The sequence below is a fragment of the Lonchura striata genome, chromosome 3 (assembly GCF_050655825.1).
Source record: "Lonchura striata isolate lonStrDom1 chromosome 3, ASM5065582v1, whole genome shotgun sequence".
NCBI classification, from domain to species: Eukaryota; Metazoa; Chordata; class Aves; order Passeriformes; family Estrildidae; genus Lonchura; species Lonchura striata.
Genome location: NC_140705.1, coordinates 21,818,402 through 21,833,311, shown reverse-complemented (window position 1 = coordinate 21,833,311; position 14,910 = coordinate 21,818,402). Strand labels below are relative to the sequence as shown.

Genomic DNA, 14,910 nt, shown 5'->3' with positions numbered 1-14,910 from the left:
ATAGTGATAGTTTTAGTTAGGCGAGTGAAGTTTTATTACTGCTCAGGAACACAAAAAAACAAAACAAAAAAAAACCCCAAATTGATCTTTTTTCATTTAACATAATCATCTTTCTAGTGTTTTGTGTGTGTCATTGTAATACCTAATTTTTTAAACTATATTGGACTTTTCTGTGTAATTGTATTGTCATTGTTTTTAATAACAATTGGTACATGAAAAATAAATTTCTTTATGCCAAAAAGAGTTATTTTCCCCAAATCTAAAATAATTTTTATGATGGAAAACTTTAGATTCGTATGAGACATTCTGAAGACCTAGGTATATGTTTATTTAGAATTCTGAGGTTAAAATTATGAACATTTACCCCTTTTAAGAACATGGCTTTAAAAAATAAGGATAAATAAATTAAAACTGGATTTTGCTCCAGATTAAATTTTAGGATGTAATAATTTGACTAAAGTCCTGATACTTTTTAGCTGATTGAATGAAATGGGTTTTCAATGAATGAGTACTTGCACAAGATGCCTTGTTCTAGTGTATTGTCTAATCAGCACATTTAAATTTTATGTATGGTAAAACTTAAGCTTTTGAATAAAAGGAGTAAAAAGCAGTCCACTGGGGACTGTGTATATCTTACTTCTAAAATTATAATCTTATCTGTATTCGTGTCCATTGATTTAATTTTTATGAAAAGTGATTTGAAGTAAATGACTGTGGTTTCCTGTGGTTCTTTGATGATCTTTACATAATGATAATAATAATATCTTCAGTATTTTTTTATAGTTTATTTATATTGTTATCTTTAGAATGAAGATGGGAGGGTGCAGTAGGTGTTTGTAACTTTTTTTCATAAAGTTTTCAGATTAACAGACAGCAAAGTTGGGTGTTCGAAAATGTCTCTTCCAACCCAAGCTGTTAAATGATTCCATGACCCTGCAGTCACTGCAAAGTATAAAATGAAGGGAGTGGGGAGGGTGGCTATACTTTATATAAAAAGTAAGCAGTCAGATAAAACCCACAAAGTAACTGTATATGAGCCACAATAATGAGCTTCTAGTGAAGCAATGAAAATCATTGCTAAACTTACGATATTGCTGTTAATGCAGCAGCAGTAAATACTGTTTGTCTTACAGTGGTGAACTGCTCTGATCCTGGCTTTGTGGAGAATGCAATTCGTCATGGACAGCAGAATTATCCTGAAAGTTTCAAATACGGAACGAGTGTGGCATACCATTGCAAGAAGGGCTTTTATCTCTTGGGCTCGTCTGCACTGACCTGTAAAGCTAATGGGTTATGGGATAGGTCATTGCCAAAGTGTTTGTGTAAGTGTCCATTTGGTTGGATTAGCATTAAAGAGTTGTGCATGATTTTAAATTGTGGTAGCAAAAAGAAGTGTAGCCATCTATTATGGAACAATGTGGACTTTAAAATCAATAAATTGCTAATAGTACATCTCAGTAAGGAAATATTAAGGGAAAATATCATGCAACTTCCCATTATTAAAAATGTGTTTCCAGGGAACTGTGGAACTATTATTTCAAATGCCAAAAAGTCAACATTAATTTCCCCTATTGATAAATCATTAAGGTATCTGGAAACAGCTAGGGAAATATCTAAAATTATTATTTATTTGTTGTAACTTAGAATGATAGTCTAAGACCATTAATGCCTATATCAGATATTTATCGTTTTTTCAGACTCATTGTAGTGTATATGTGAGAAGAAATCTGTGAAATGTTGTGTAGAAAAATTTTGCTCAAGAGAGTCTTTTCATAACATCACTTCATATTTCCTCCGTAGTTTTCTCATCAGAGAGGGAGGAAATCTGCTGTTTCCTATGATCAGTAAGCTTCATCAAACAAAATAACAATTGGCCTGAGTTTAATTTCCATTTAGATATTTTCCTTCTTTGATCACTGTTAATTTTCTGTCATGATTTCTAATTTGCAATGCAATTAAAAGGAGGAGTAAATGAAATTGAAGTATATTTTAATTTGAAACATATCAGAAGTTTTAAAAGCTTTTGCTTTACAAAATTGCAATTTTTTTACTAGAATTATTTATTTCATGGATTTACACTTATATATCAGAACAATAAATGTCACTAGGTGGGTGAATTTATTCTTTATTATGCTTTTCATACTACCATGTATCTAATATTCACATGACCCAAGCAGTTTTGTTTTTGGTGGGTTTTTTTGGGTTTTTTTTTCACAAAAATCTATGCTTTCATTGTCTGTCAATAAGAGCTATAACCTGAAAAAGTGGGTTTATTCACATTTCAGTAGTAAAATAATTAGGGAAAATACACAATTTTAGATACAAAATTGCTGCATAATTTTTTTTTAGTTTGGTCAGAATATTTACTGGTGCGAGCATGTTTCTTACTTCTTGTATCTTAGAAAAATAAGTATGATTTAAAATTATGACATTTATCAGTAATCCATTTTCCTCTTGCTCACTCTAGTTCATCACATTGCTATAATAATATTATAGAATAAATATTTTATTTCACTATGCTGCTTAAACTGTACATAGTTGTAGATACAATAAAGCTACTTACATTATCATATCTGGAATATATAAGCACATTACAGCAATAGTCTTATTTGGTGCCTTCCTTCCTATTGCTAACCAAAAGAAGGTGTACCCCTATAGGGAAGGATTATAAACAGAAACGAATGAGGAAAGAAATCTGTATATTTTTAGAGAAAGGCTAAACTCGACAGGCTAGTTTTATACATAGTTTTGTGTTTAATCTTACAAATGACCAGTAAATCATCTATAGCAGCAAGAAAACTGAAGCTATGCAAGAGTTGAAATCCAGACAGACACATATATTTTGTGGAACCAGCCTTGTATTTAAAAGGTTAAACGAGATTTTTTTCTTTGCTCATAATGTTGTGTTCTTTCCTTTGTTAGCCATTTCTTGTGGACATCCTGGGGTACCTGCAAATGCAATTCTTTCAGGAGACAAGTTTACATATGGCTCCATAATTCACTATTCTTGCACAGCGGGTCGAAGGCTCATAGGAAATTCTACGAGGGAGTGCCAAGAAGATAGCCACTGGAGTGGGACTCTCCCTCACTGTTCAGGTACTTGTACCAACCCTTAGCTGAATGGCACCTTCTCATATGACTAAGGCTATTCTCACAATTTTTTTTCTTAGCCAAATATTTGTTTTGCTAATTTTCCAGTTATATTTTAATTCCACCAATAGCCACTTTGCTGTATCACACCCATTTGCTGAAATAGTCTCATAATCATCTTACGCTCTATCATTACTTCACAACTTCACTCCTCAGTCAGATTCTCTAGTTATATATTGCAATGTGTAGAAGATAAAGTAAAACAGTGACTCAAACCTGGTCAAGTTTTGCTTAAAAGGGATACATGTGTTACATTATATTTTTATGAACACTGTTTTCTGTAAGCAAAGGTTGTTACGTCACAAAATTTTGATTAAGAAACTCCACACCAAAGGTGTTAAGGTAAAGTTTGTACATTTTGCTCCTCTTTTCTCTTGCAGAAATTTTCTTTATTATTGTCACAATGTATGAACACCATAAATGTCTGATGTGTTCTTGGTGCTTTCAGGAAGTACAGGAACAATTCATTCTCTCCTAGACTATGCAAATCTAAAAGAAGCCATAAAGCACCACACAGTTTTGCTGAAGTGAAGAGTTTAGTGAAGTGAAGGGTTGGCTACTAAGGACACCCAGAGCATATTATTAGCTTTTGTAAGGGAAACACGTATACACACTTTGGTATATAAAAATCAAATATCTGAATGGTTTTAGAAGAAAATTTTCTAGTGAGAAATTTGTTCATAATTAACCATTATACAATCTTATAACTTCCCTTGAACTACTGGACGTGCCCGCTGTTGGGCTGATGTGATTCAATGGGGATCAATTCAAATTTGATCTAATTTAAATAGGTGTAAGGTACTTTGAATTATTTCCAGTACCTTGAAAAGCTCTGAATAAGTGTTCATTGAAAATGGTCCATTTATGAGCTGCAAGGATGATTCTTCAAGGATGCTGAGCAGAATTTGAAATACTGAGAAAAGGAAATTAATTTTAATCACGACTGTTTCTTTTCAGTTCTTTGCTGCTCAAGGAAACAGTTTCCATTCTTCTCACACTGCTGGATCTCGCTGCTGTTACGGTCTCTATGCCTAGACCTGAAAGGCATCACTGCACAACAAGAAGTCTTTACTTGCTTATCTTAAGCTCACATTTTTATCACTTTCACCTTTTTATCCAGCATAATATCTCAGATCTGAAATTATCCTAAGACTTGAATAGTCAGATAACAATCTACTGTTGTTATCCAACATTTCTCACAACAAGGAAAAATCTCCTGTTGGTGGAGGGAAATTTTAATTGCTAATAATTGAGACTCTTCAGATATTTTCAGTCATGAATATGACAGTATTTTAAAGACTCATAAAGAGCCCTGTACTCATGTTTTATGGTAGGGAAGATATGTCTACTGTAAATAAAATATTGTTACTGATGCAGAATTCAATTTTCTAACTTTGGACACAATGGGTCACCATCTCAAGAGCAAGGTGATTGCCAAGGAAAATGAAAATCTATCTCTGTTGGCTCAATGTAAAAAAAGCAATGAACCCCCCACAAAAAAAAAAAAAAAAAAGCTGAAGAAAATTCTAAAAAGGTGTCTCATTTCTCTAGGGTATTTAGAATTGTAAAACGAAGTACACTTTCCAAGTTAGATATTCAGGATATTAATCCATCAAAATTCAATATGAATAATTTGTTGTCATAATGTCAGTGAAAGAATGATTGTGCCCAGCATGACTGAGAACTCTAATTGGTTTTGTACTTCAGGGATATGAAAAACAGTCCAAATAGAATGTTTAATACCTGTAGTCTCTTTCAGAATGGGATTCATTTCTTTATTATATATTAATATATCTTTGAATGCCTGATGGTTCTATGATGGTAAAAATATGATGTCTGAGTTCGTTGTCACCTGGGACCTGTTGCAATGATGGACTTTTTAAGCTTATGAATTAAACAATACTTGGCATTTTTGTTTAAAGTGACACACTCATTTTTCAATAATGGATATTGAGCCTTCTACATTGCTAAATAAAAAGGGGTCTAGACCTTCATATTACTGTAACTCCTTTAGTCTATACCCTTTGATTAAAACATTTCATAGTTCTAGTTCAAATTTTTTCCAAGTCAAAACTAGGCAGGTCCAAGAAAATAAAAAGTCCAGTCATTCATCTGGAATAATTCTCTCAGCAAAATTCCTAAACAACTGAGACATTATCAAATTTTCAGAATCATAGATCATTCTTCCCTGAAAAATCCCTTTGTGTTCACAAGTCAAAGTATATATGATATAACTGTTTCATGCCATAAACATGCCACACTGGGAGCCTGAATCACAGCCCTCATGTTATTTCACACATTTTAAGCAGTGTCTGTGAAACAGTAATATCTTAGAGTAAGTGGAAGCAGATAGCATCCAGAGGCCACATCTGGATTTCAGCTTTAGCAGTGCCAGGGCATAGGTCATGGATGACAGTGCTTGATCCCTGAGACCATTATACTCTTGACATTTTTCCCAGATTAATTTTTACCCATCACACCTGGCAGTCCATCAAACAATACAGAAGTACTTTACAAGTTTGTGTTTGCTGGAGATCATTCTCAACAGTCAGTTTGGAGGCAGCCACTGTATTTTGGAGAGTGAGTTTTATTGTACACAGAGAGACAGAATATACCAGCTGACTTAAGACACTCACACTGTTTACAAGCATGTATTTATACCAGGAAATCTAGGTACAAGCACAATCGATTCTAGAAGAACCTAGTACTAAACAAGGTGAACACAATCAAAGCCCACAGGTTAGTCTTTGATTCAGGAATTGTCTTGGCCTCCTTTTATGTGAAATCATGATTGTATCCACTCATACTTGCCATTATTAAACTGTGTGCTTTCTGACTTAAGAAAATTTTAATTTCTAAGCTACCTATTTGAGTTTTCTCAAAAATTTTGCTTGGTATTCTTTTCTTTGTTTAGGATTTTATCTTTTATATGAGAGTGGTGCTTATGAAGACAAACCCATTTAGGAATATACAGACTTCAAACTATTAAAGTGTTTATAAGTATTTTGAAAAATAAAAAACAAACCCAAAAATAAAATCAAAGCCCAAAATCAAAACCTATAGTTTCAATAGAATTTGAGTTTATACATATAATTCAAAAGTGGAGAACAAAGGATAATACTGTGGTTAACTGCAATGTAGACACAGAAGTATTTAGGAGACATATAGTTATATACCAAAATTTATAATAAATGGTTGATACTGAGACCATGCTTTCTTAACTATCTTGTATAGTATCTCCTGTAACAGCTGCTTTATGTGATAAAACACTTGACTGATTCATCAGACTGATGAGGACGTCTTTGAGAGCTCTGTCTTGCAACACGTTCTTTCTCCTCTAAATTTGTAACCAATATTTGCAAGAAATTTAGAGGATAAGGATAAATATGAGATATTTTCATTCTTGACTGACACAAACAGACAGGAATATTTTCTGTAGATATATTTCAAATGGATTTCCTAAAAATTTGGATATGATTCTCCTCACTCTTGCTGTTATCTAATTCTTGTTATTAGAAGGTGTCACTAGAAGTTAAACAATAAAACACAATGAGTAGAAAATAGAATCTGTATTAAAAAGCAACAGATTTATTGAATTGATAAAAAGTGACAGGGGTGGTTCCCATGTTCTCAGTTATCTTTTAGCTTTATCACTTTCTGGGTATAGGACTGTATTTGTCTGAGAGAAGAAGTAGGGTAAATTTGACTTTATTTTCACACCATAATACTGAAAAAGTGGATTGATTGTAATAGAAACAATGCAGTGGCTCTATTCACAAGAGAATATTTTCACTGCAACTACATTTGCACATAATGTCCCTGCCAATTATTGTGCTCTGTTGTGTTTTGCAGGAAATAATCCTGGTTTTTGTGATGATCCAGGAGTACCAGCTCACGGGTCTAGACTAGGGGATGAATTCAAAACAAAAAGTCTGCTTCGTTTCTCCTGCGAAATGGGTTATCAGCTGCGTGGGTCTGCAGAGCGCACATGCTTGCTCAACGGGTCCTGGTCAGGTGTGCAGCCTGTGTGTGAAGGTAGGAGTTGATACATTGGCATTTTGACACTATTGACACACTTCCAAATGACGTTTTATTCTTTGATTGAAGAATTTTGTTAGGCAGAAATATGCTTTCATAACATCCTGCAGAAAGGTGATAAATGTTTACAAGCAGTTCGTGTCCTGCTTAAAAACTTAAATCCAAACTGCTACAGTTTTGGAATATATATTTATAAGAAGTTTGTGAGAGAATAACTTTAGTTAAAAAGTAATTAGCCTGAAAATAAATAATAGACACCTGAGTTAAATGTCAAACAAATGCTTTTGATTGAATATGTGAAAATGGAGTGATAAATAAATCTGTCATCTGTTTCGTAATAATAAAATATTTTCATCTTCTCTTTCTATGTAATATCTATGCATCAGAGACTGAATAAAGATAAAATAAAGTTGTATAAATAAATATATAAATTAAATATAAATTAATAAATCAGTGCATATTTCTCAATGGAAGTTAGACTATTTTCTAACAGAATATTTTTATGCTGCCTCTTTCAGAATAAATGCAATAAAATATTTCTGAAATCACATTTTAAAATAAGATAAAAAAGATAAAAAAGAATGTTTACATTTTTTGTGCAGTTAAAATTGGGAAGCAGTAATAGAAGACTTTAAATTCAGTTTTATAATGACTTCTAATTTTCTGAGAAGGCTAGAAAAATTGTGTCATCTAAGTCATTAGAGTTAATAGAGTCTGTAGTATCTGTTGTCTCCTAAACTACGTGATAAAATGGAAGATAGAACAAAATATTTATTGCCATTTTTTTACCTACACTTTTTATTCTGAGAACAATTATTCTTTTGCAGTATTCTTCAGCACAGACTAATCTTCTGTCAGTGCAGATAGCATCATAACTGTATAAAAATGGCAGTGGGCACTGGATCAGTATTTTCAGCTGAAAACTGAAGTTTTGCTGTATCCTTGCTACTTCCCTTACGTGAAGACATTAGGTATAGTAGGACAGCAGAAGTCAGTGGCAATTATCAGTGTTTTAAATGCTGCTTTTTTCCAGCTTTAATCATAGTGTTTGTTTCGACCTTGTCTTTTCAGAAAAAAAAAAAAAAGAGATGAAAACAAGAAAAAAGCCTCTTTTTCCCATTTTTCTATAGTCCTTCAATTGTTTTCTATTTATTCTATGTAGTAATGAGATTAGAATAAGAACACAACTGTTGAATTTTTCTCTTCACTATTTGAAACTTTTAAATTTAAAAAATAATTTAAAAGTGATTTTTAAAAAGAATTAAGGTATTATTCCAAACATAAATGGTAGATGAATTTTTAATTGGCAAATCATATTTGTTTTAATCACAAAACCTAACATTGTTATGTTTTAATTATTAGATTATAAGTATTATGTTGGGGGCTATCCAGCAGGTGCACATGCAGCAGGTCCAAGTCTTTCTTCTACTGGGAACCCCAGAGATGGATGCAGTACTCTAGGTGGGGGTCTCAAAACATTGGAGTTGATAGAAAAGTTGCTAGGATAACTCAAAACAAAAACTCAATTTTTTTTTAATGATTTGTTGCTCCACTGGGAGAAAAAACAACCTCACCTTCCAAAAACCCCAACACGTAATCAAAGTAATCAAGTTAAGTCGCTGTCAAATCTTGGACGTATGAAGCTGAAACATAATTATTGCCTTAAAGAATTTATATAGATGCCCAAAAGATATGGAGGCAAATACAGAATGTCTGTTCTTTTCTTGATTCAAAAAATAAATCACGAAAAAGGTCACAATTTACTATTTATGCATTTTTACAATTGAAAAAGGAGATACCAGAAGACTGGAAGAGAATATAAAAATGTGCTAAAGGGCAAAACAGAGGTATAGGTCTGTCAGAAAATCCTGAATGAGCTTTATTTGCTCATTTATTTGACTATATTGGGTGGAGGAATCAGGAATTGAAAAAAAAAAAAAAGAAAAAAAATAACACCCAAATGCAAGTAATAATATTACCAAAGAGAAGTAAAATGTTAATTCAAGAATGTGCGCATTACATATTTTCTCAGTAAAACTTGCTATAGGTGTTTTCAAAGATGACCTATTAACCTAGTTGTTCTTTTCCTTTTATTTCATCTGAGTTAGTGACCTATCCTCAAAATAAATTAGTTTTTTAAAAAATCTCTTTTGCAGCTGTATCTTGTGGAAACCCTGGCACACCAGCCCATGGTATGATAATATACACTGATGGAATATTATTCTCCAGCTCAGTCATTTATGCCTGCTGGGAAGGCTACAAAACTTCAGGGCTAACTACTAGACATTGTACTGCTAATGGGACATGGACTGGCACTGCTCCAGACTGCACAGGTCAGAAACAAATTTTCTCCCCCTAAAGCTTTTACATAGTAAGTCATTCAGCCTTCCTACTGATTTTTTTTTTCTTGATAGATAAAATAACACATTTTTCCACATTCCTGTATTTAATACATGAATATTTTTATATATCTAAAAGTACATGCCCTTATAATACATGCTAGATGCTTCCAAAACTCTCTTCTTAAGATGGCTACATAGGTAACTTTATTGTATTTTTTTACATCAGAAGTGCCAATTCGATTATATTAATATTTTTTAGAATAATGTATTTGGCTGTTCCTTTAGAGTTTCCTGTAGCATTTTTTCCTTGTGGCTTATGCTTAGAGGAGGAAGTTCTGGTAGCTCAAAATCAAATTTTGTGTAATTGGATACATTACAGTTTTTATTGTAAGCCAAATGAGTCAGAATTGATCAATCACCATTCTGCTAGGGACCAAGAATCAGGGAGCAGCAAGACTGGACTATTCCATCAGATAAGGTGAGCAGGGACCAGAGGAATGCTACAAGGCAAGCAGGGCTAGTGGCTTCACTGACAAAGCCAAACTCACAGGACATCATACACATACAAACACAAAAGAAAATGAATATATAAAAAGGGAAAAAAAGAGGCATTTCATAACTCTCCTGGAATTGCATTTCACCATCAACTTCAGGCTTGATGTGACAAAGATCTCAGTATGAAGGTAGAAAACGTCCTGTCAAAACTACCACCAACAGTCTAGAGGAGCTGTGGAGCATGCCAGATGAGGCTACTGTGTTGAAGGAAAATGATATTTGGTTCATGCTATTGAAATGCCTTGGAAAGATAACTTTTCTTGACAGAAACAAAATTTTTTCTTGTATTGTAAACTAAAAGAAAGGACATTAGGTATGCATGGTTATATCTTTATTTCAAAAAAATCCTTTTTTCTTTTCCTCACTAGTGATTAACTGTGGGGATCCAGGTGCATTAGCAAATGGCATTCAGTTTGGAAATGATTTTACCTTTAATAAGACAGTCAGCTATCAGTGCAATCCAGGCTATCTGATGGAACCTGCAAGTTCATCTACCATGCGTTGTGTAAAAGACAGCACTTGGAATCAGAGTAAACCAATTTGCAAAGGTGAGCTTTTGAGCTTTTGAATTTAACAGTTTACAAGTACTGTTTGGACACATACATGATATTCACTAACTGGTATCTTTATAAAAACAAAAATCAAAATATTCTCTAGAACAATTACTGCTCCAAATGCAGCTAAAATATTTAGATAAGTATTTCTGTAGAATTTATATTTTTTTTGCACATATGCTGTGGTAGAATAGTAGTCAAAATAGTGACATTATTGACTAAAGTGGGAAATCACTTTGCAATAGATTTTCAGAGTGCTCAAATTAAAAAAAAAAATGCATGTAGTACCCATTTTCCTTTTTGGCCCATTTCTCTTGGATTAGATAGACAAAATTCTGTAACAGGATTCTGCAAACCAAGCTTTCTGTAAACAATTCCCTTGTTGCAGTGGTATAGTCATCATAAACAGCCAAAAACATGCTTCACAAATAGCTAATTACAAGTGCTAGCAGGAAGGTCATAGTGGAGATGAGGCTGAAAGACAAATAAGGCAGCCTGGTGAAAATTGTTAAAACAACTTCAGCAGCCCAGGGAGTAAATTTAACAGCCTAGGGCATCTTCTGCTTATAGAAGATCTAGGCTGCTGACTCACCTAACACCACTTCACTGTGATAGATAAGTCTAGCCTACTAATTAAATTTTGGCATATGTATTCAACTGACTGCATTTTTCTGTAATCAGAATTACTGCCTGAGTGATTTTATGGTTGTGGTCTTTGTTGAAAGAAATTATATGGAAATGTAAATGTGGACATTCCAGATTTCATCATTTTAGGCACTCTTATCAGAAGATGGAAAACATCAGAATAATTTCTTCGCCCCTAATTATCAATAAAATTAATTACCATTGTGTTTGGAAAGCCTTAGAAAATGAGCAGGTGAATGAACAGTCACATTAAATAGTGCTGCAAAATTAGTTTAAAAGAAAATGCAAATATTTGGAAATTCAGAATCATAAAAATTTATTTATTGAAAGAAATAATGTTTATTGAAAACCTTTACCTAGCTAGTAACCTATTGCCAAAAATAATCAGTAATGAATATGTAGGGAAAACATATGAAACTATGTACCTATATACTCTTTGGCTTCTAGCAACCTAACACTCAAACACTTCCTAATCCAGAGCCCTTATTTTGGTTTTTAAATTAGTTTTCTCTTTGTCAACACAGGTATGCTTTGTTGGAACAATAGTCTGAAATATCTTTTCTTTAGATTCAAATGTCTGAGTCCATATTATATTACATATTCCTAAAAATTGAAATTGTAACTTTTCTTTTCTGACACAGCTATTACTTGTGGCCCTCCTCCCACAGTGCAGTATGGGAAAGTGGAAGGATCTGATTATCGTTGGGGTGCTAGTGTGAGTTACAGCTGTGCAGAAGGCTACCAGCTGTCCAACACAGCTATTCTCTCCTGCGAAGGGCGAGGAGTTTGGCGGGGAGACATCCCACAATGTTTGCGTAAGTTTTCGGGGTACAGTTGTATTGGGCTTCACCAAAGCTACATCCAGGTGTCTTGGGCTACAGTCACAGAATCACAATTTAAAAAGGACTCAGCTACATCAGGTAATATATGAATTACTGCAGGATCCTCCTTCCTTGTACCAAAAAACTGACCTTGTTATGAAATTTGAGTGGGTGTGCCCATTAAAGGTCACAGTCTTCTTCCTTCCCCCAAAAGTCACCTGCATCTCTTGTTACTTAATTGCACCCATCACCATTTGCCTTATTGGTAATCTTATTGCATGTTCTGAATTTGACTTGTGGTGAGCATGACTGAAACATTCCCTTACACTTTTCCTTTTTTTTTTCCTTCCCTGTTTCCATTTTCCATTAATAGGTGAAAACAAGGATGCTAACCCTTAAGCTCATAGTTCATAACCTTTCTAAGCAATTTGTTCTTTCTGAAGGCGAGTACATGCCCTCATATCTTGCTTGTATTTATTTTTCAGTATTTTCTAAATCTGTCAACTCAGCTCTTTGAGTGCTTGAAATCTTGTTAGGACCCTGATAAACATTTTTCCTTTTATATAATTAAGGCAAAAATTTCCAAACTACTCATTTGAGTGTGTCAAATGTGAAAAATGGTTTTATTTTTAAGCATTGCATTATAGCATTATCTACTTTGCGATTATTTTGTCAATCAAATCTAATAAATATTTAAGTGTCTCACTTAAAAACTCTATTTTTTTAGGTTAACTTCTATGCTTACAATAGCTATAACAGTGACAATTTATTTTAAATTGCTGTCAAGAATTTAGGAGAGCTACAGTCCTACACAGATAAATGAATTTAGCATTTGCACTCATATCCAGTATGCCTGCCTTGCACATAAAACAATGGAGAATACTTCAGGTAAAAGCATGTGCAGATTTTAATACCTTTATTTTTCTTTTCATTTTTATGTATTAGCTGTGTTTTGTGGTGATCCTGGTACTCCAGCAGAAGGCCGCCTCAATGGAAAAAGTTTCACCTACAGATCTGAAGTTAGCTTCCAATGCAGACCTCCTTTTATTCTGATAGGCTCCTCAAGAAGATTCTGTCAAGCAGATGGTACTTGGAGTGGAATTCAGCCAACATGCATTGGTAATAAACTACTCCTAATGAATTTTCTACTGAGAATATTCTTGATAAACTATTACGCTATCATAAATATAGCAATTAGCTATTCAAGTATAGAAAAGATCTATGTAATATAAAAATAACAAGTTTAATAAGGTTACATTTTGAGTATAAATGCTACAGGATAAACACAATCACATATGAAGTTATTTGTATATTTACATGGTTGTTTGTCTGCTGGAAATGCAGAACATCAATAAGTGCAAGTGCATAAATTTGTTCTGTTTTTAGAATCTCTTGGATATGCAGAAGACTGTAGCAGATTAAAGACCAGACTTTGTCACTGGAGAGTTAACGGCACTTATCAATCCTAAATCAAAGTGTATTCAACTTTGTAAATATGGCTTGTACATCTCTGATTTTTTGAAATTCTGATTAATTCCCAAATATTCTGTTTCTCACTGACTGTTGTGCAGCTGGTAGGCTTTTAGCATGTTATATCAATCAGATTGACACCTATAACTCCCACTGAAATCAGAATTTGATCCCACTTGGGGTGACTTGCTAGAAAAAAATTGGTTTAGTTTTATAATAAAAAAAAAATCTCTTTGATATTTCTAAACAAATATATTAAGATGTAGATTGTAGGCTGTTTATATATTTTGTCATGACTGAGATATTGCCTGTGTGAAAGAGCTGGGCACTCTGAAAAAAGGTTGTAATCATGATTATTGAAAGCAGCTTGTATTTTTAAATGAAGACATAAGAGTCAACAGAATTATTTTGTATGACTTAAAAACTTCTCTCCATAGTTTTTGCAAAATGGGCAATCATCTTACACATATATTTTGCTATAGAGGCAAGAAGGCTTAAATAAAGCTAATTTTTAGGTATGATGCAAAGAATTAATTTTGGAAATGTAATAATCACATTTCTGTTTATATTTTATATAGTTTAATGTAGAAGCACATGGAAAGTAGTGCATCAAAGAAACAAGTTTTTCTTACATCATAGTTTTTCTGTTATTGTAAAAGGAGAATATTAGACCACCTAACATATTTAAAGTTAAAATTTCTAAGCAATTGGAAGGTTAAGAATGGTGAACAATATCTAGGACTAGTCATGAAAAAAACATATAGTGGAAGCTTTTCTGTTCATGGGTGGCATTGGTTTCCTTAGAATACTTTGTGAAGTCTTGCTTTGGGTTCTTCAGATGAGACCTATCTTAAAAATTCAATTCAGTTTCATGTCTATTATTAGAAATTGAATTCCAGCTGTTGATAATTTTTAAAAAATTCCAGAGCTGTTCAAGCATCTCAAGATAAGGTGCATGTTTGCTTTTCATTTTTACACTTTAAGTCAACATCCACCTAACTTTTGAAGCCTTTGGTAAATATCAGTCCAGTTGAATTTTTATGCTCTGCTGATGGTCAGTATTGAAAATGGGAGTTGGCCAAGAGTGAAATGAAATATCACATTATTGTAAATTTTGCTCTACAGAAAACTAAAAATGGTTACAGATGAAGTATAGTCACAAGATGGGTTCTTCATAATTCAGTGTCAGCACACGGCAGACTCGGTTGCCAAGGGAGAATCATATACTACAGAAAAATCCACTGGATGGAGCTCTGTGCTGTCTAACTGGTGGATATCACTGGACAACTCCAAAGCCACCACCAGAATATGGGCATTACGGAATGAAAGAATAGT

The 14,910-nt window shown here is 33.4% G+C and overlaps 1 protein-coding gene across 3 annotated transcripts in view; it reads left to right on the top strand.

Moving 5' to 3' along the window:
• The window catches only part of CSMD1 (CUB and Sushi multiple domains 1), a 1,051,612-nt gene that overhangs the window by 1,011,536 nt on the left and 25,166 nt on the right, over nucleotides 1-14,910 (top strand). For all 3 annotated transcript variants that reach the window (XM_031504428.3, XM_021551131.3, XM_085576363.1), the window contains 7 exons: nucleotides 1,134-1,322; nucleotides 2,923-3,096; nucleotides 7,003-7,185; nucleotides 9,345-9,521; nucleotides 10,454-10,633; nucleotides 11,926-12,099; nucleotides 13,051-13,224. In XM_031504428.3, coding sequence (XP_031360288.2) covers nucleotides 1,134-1,322; nucleotides 2,923-3,096; nucleotides 7,003-7,185; nucleotides 9,345-9,521; nucleotides 10,454-10,633; nucleotides 11,926-12,099; nucleotides 13,051-13,224 — 1,251 coding nt within the window. The remainder of the gene's footprint in view (nucleotides 1-1,133; nucleotides 1,323-2,922; nucleotides 3,097-7,002; nucleotides 7,186-9,344; nucleotides 9,522-10,453; nucleotides 10,634-11,925; nucleotides 12,100-13,050; nucleotides 13,225-14,910) is intronic.